A 3850-nucleotide genomic window follows, 5' to 3' on the forward strand; every position below is an offset into this window, starting at 1 on the left:
TTATTCAGTGAATAAAATAAAGATAAATGGACACAAATATTTTATGTGATTTGACACTACCGTCCACCAATTTGGGCCACGAACGATCAATTCCTCTATAAAATGAAATGAAAGTAAAAACTATATCCAACTTTCCTTTTTGCATCAGTCGAAGCAAAGGTCAAAGCACATGCGCCGCTAATGGCGGAGGTTTCCTTCGAATTAACTTTCCAGTTTCCACGATTGCCTCGCAATCCCATCTCCCAAGACCCTTAATTTGTCTGCGACCACACGCTGACACGGTCAAGGCGCAAACTGTATCGAAACCAACCTTTACCGTCCGTTCTGACGCGTTGGATGATCAACGGAAATGGGTGCATTGGATGACAACGCAAGGAATAAGACTCTTAAGAAGCTCAACCCCGACCCTCCATTCTTATACGTAGGAAAAATCAACGGATTGGAGCACAGGGATGACGGTATACGTTGAAATCAAAGGAAATAATGGAAGTTTGGTAGACCGAGACATTGAACCAAGCATGAACATGTTCATTCCTTAACTGGAAAGCAACCCCGGCTCTAACGTGCATATATATATGCACATATATGCTGCAGAGACATTTACCAATCAAACCGATCCCGTTAACGATAATTGTTTCTTTTTTCCAACCACGTATAGGCTTAATCAAGTACTTCCACGATATCCACTGCGAAAATGGTGAGTTGCATATATATATATATATATATTAGTTCTCTGTAAAGCCGCATTATTCGGTCACAGATTAACAGAGCCATTTTTGAGTTTATTTGAAACTTCAATTTTGAATACGATTTGAGTTTTTATTTTGAATTTAAAGTTCAGATATTGGACTAATAATTTTTTTACTTCTGGTGTGCCCCTGCAGCCTCTTTCACTCAAGATTGAGGTATTGTTTTGTTTTGCTTTTTCTTATTTATTTATACATATATAAATGGACAGTCTCTGTTAAATGAATTAATTTCAAGCTGTTAGCACTCACCTGCTTGCTGTTTTTCTGCAACAGAAAGAATATGTTCAAAACTCAGAAAGAGTAAAATCTGTGGATTTTCATCCAACTGAGCCATGGTAATTTACATATCTCCTGTAATTTTCCCACACATGAAAAAAAGGGAAAACTATCTATATCAAAGTACCAAACACAATGAATTTTTCAACAGCTGCTGATCATTATCTAAAGTATGCTGCACAATGCTTTCTGTTGCAGGATTCTTGCAAGTTTGTATTCAGGCACCCTTTGTATCTGGAACTACCAGTCGCAGGTAAGCTGGCTATATTATATATGTTAGGCGTACCTTTGACTGATCTTTGAGTACAGTTTCTTTGCTTCAAGCACTTTTGACTTGTATTTCTTATTTTGCTCTCGCTAAGCATTTGGTGCTAACGTCCTTTTTTATCCAATTACAGACAATGGAGAAGTCTTTCAAGGTCACTGAGTCCCCAGGTAAATGACACGCATAAACTCAACACAAACTGTAGTTTTTTTTCACATTCCAGTACTTTTCCATAGAAACTGTGCGTGTGTTCTTGGGCATGTTTTAGATCGACATCCTTTTATATATATGTGTGTGTGTGTGTTTCCAGTTAGGTCAGCAAAGTTCATTGCACGCGAACACTGGGTGGTTGCTGGAGCAGATGACAAGTTTATTCGGGTATACAATTTCAACACACTGGATAAGACCAAAGAATTTGAGGCACACGAAGATTTCATCAGATCTGTGACCGTCCATCCTACTCTTCCCTATGTGCTGTCAGCGTCCGATGACAAAGTTATAAAGCTTTGGGACTGGGAGAAGGGTTGGGTCTGTACTCAGACTTTCGAGGGGCATTCGCACTATGTAATGCAAGTTGCGATCAACCCAAAAGACGCCCTTACTTTTTCAAGTGCATCCCTTGATGGAACCATAAAGGTATTATATATAGGCCTTATCTTTTCACTTCTGGCCTAATTGTAAACTGCAATTTTCTTTTTAATTCTGTTAATTTCTTCTCATCTAGGTATGGAATCTGAGCTCTCCTGCTCCAATCTTTACGTTGGATGGCCATTCGAAGGGTGTGAACTGCGTTGATTACTTCACTGGCAACGATGAAACGAAGCTTTTAACTGGATCTGATGATTTTACTGCTAAGGTTTGCAACTTTATCTTCCTTCTTCTTCTTCGTCTATGTGGAGATTTTTCATATGCACTTGTGATTTTTCATATGCACAGGTGTGGGATTATCAAAGTAAAAGTTGCCTGCAAACCCTAGAAGGCCACCAGCACAATGTTACATTGATATGCGCTCATCCAGAGCTTCCCATAATTATTACTGGTTCAGAGGACGGAACTATTCGCATATGGGATGCCACCACCTATAGGTAACTCTTCATGATTCAAATTTTCCATATTCTGATACCATGCAGGAGACCTATTGAAATACATGCATTAGAACTACAGTCGTCAGACTTTGGTTCTGCTATATATTTTGGTTTTGGAAGTTTTAAAGTAATGCTCAATAATTTACAGGCTCGAGAACACATTGAACTATGATCTCGGAAGAGTTTGGGTAGTTGGATACAAAAAAGGATCAGACTGGTAAGATTCTATTCTTCTAGTTTTTTGTGTGCGCTAGCTGTGGCTTCTGAGTCGTAGGAAGAGGTACTTTAAGTCACTGTTACATGCAAACATACGAAACTATCTGTTCTTTTTTAAGAGAATAAGAATATATGATCGAATAATCTTAGTACTATTATCAGTTTGCTGCCCACAGCATGATAAAATTTGCCCTTTTTCCCCACAAAACGTGAGGAGAAAATCATTAATTACGTCTCATGTATACTTTACTTATACTAGCTAGCTAGCTACCACTATACTTCCTTTTACTTCCTTGCTAATATCATGATCCCTAATCCCTTCAGGGTTGTATTTGGTTGTGACAATGGAACAATTACGGTCAGTCTGAAGAGTACTTATAAGAAGTTGAGATTAGGTGAAACAACTACTTGGGGATGAAAAGTACGTACTCGGAGGAATGATGTGATCATCCGCTGCTGCTTACTGCTCTACTCTTGGTCCCTGTACTATATATATATATGGAGTACTACTGTTCTCTTATGAATAAATTTGTCTATCTTCGAGTTGGAGAGCAAGACTAGATCAATGTATGAAGCGTTTGATTACTTAGCCAGCTTGCTGCTGCTGCTGCTTTGATTATATGATCTGAAATAACTGCCACAAGGAATTACTTCTTGTCGTGTCCATAGATATTATATATGTTATATATAGCTAGCTCCAAGGATATTGTACTCTTTCTCGATCTCCAGTTTATATATGCATGTGGTGTGTTTCTTTGAATTCCAATGACTTCTGATCTCTATCTCCTAGCAGTGAAATGTAGTACCTATATATATATATATATATTTATGCGTGTGTGTATGCTTAAATTAATAAATTCAATCTGAAATATTGCAATACACTGCCCTGAACACCAATTGGAGTACCGCAATTTTGGGACCTATGGAGTAATTAAGAAGAGAAATGTTTTAAGCATAAAGAAATTTCACAAAAGTAAATCCACAAACTAACATATATTGATGTGATATGTTATATTGTAAAACTACTTTTATTATAATATTATAAAATAGATATAACGTATCATATAAAATCATGTGAGTTTGTAATTTATTTTTAAGCGATTATATAAAAGCAGGAATCGATTTTGGGCTCGATCAATTTTTTTGAAGCTCCAATCTTTGTGTGATCTCAATGAGTTTGCAATGTCGTCTGAAATCGAAAAAATTTGCCAAACAGCATCCTCTCCATAGATGGAAGAAATGACCAACTAGGAGTCTCC

The 3850-nt window shown here is 37.4% G+C and overlaps 1 protein-coding gene across 2 annotated transcripts; it reads left to right on the forward strand.

Moving 5' to 3' along the window:
- Window positions 1-490: 490 nt before the first annotated feature.
- Window positions 491-3351, forward strand: LOC122315118 (coatomer subunit beta'-2-like). Of its 2 annotated transcripts, XM_043130888.1 has the most exons (10): window positions 491-697; window positions 885-905; window positions 1023-1084; window positions 1224-1278; window positions 1424-1460; window positions 1601-1926; window positions 2015-2146; window positions 2227-2375; window positions 2524-2592; window positions 2916-3351. In XM_043130888.1, the coding sequence occupies exons 1-10, from the start codon at window positions 695-697 to the stop codon at window positions 3007-3009; spliced, it is 948 nt and encodes a 315-aa protein (XP_042986822.1). In that variant the 5' UTR covers window positions 491-694; the 3' UTR covers window positions 3010-3351. The 2 variants fall into 2 exon arrangements, with proteins under 2 accessions (XP_042986822.1, XP_042986823.1); XM_043130889.1 differs by lacking the exon at window positions 491-697 and having other exon boundaries at window positions 1177-1278.
- The last annotated feature ends 499 nt before the right edge of the window (window positions 3352-3850 follow it).

Source organism: Carya illinoinensis, chromosome 7 (assembly GCF_018687715.1).
Source record: "Carya illinoinensis cultivar Pawnee chromosome 7, C.illinoinensisPawnee_v1, whole genome shotgun sequence".
NCBI lineage: Eukaryota > Viridiplantae > Streptophyta > Magnoliopsida > Fagales > Juglandaceae > Carya > Carya illinoinensis.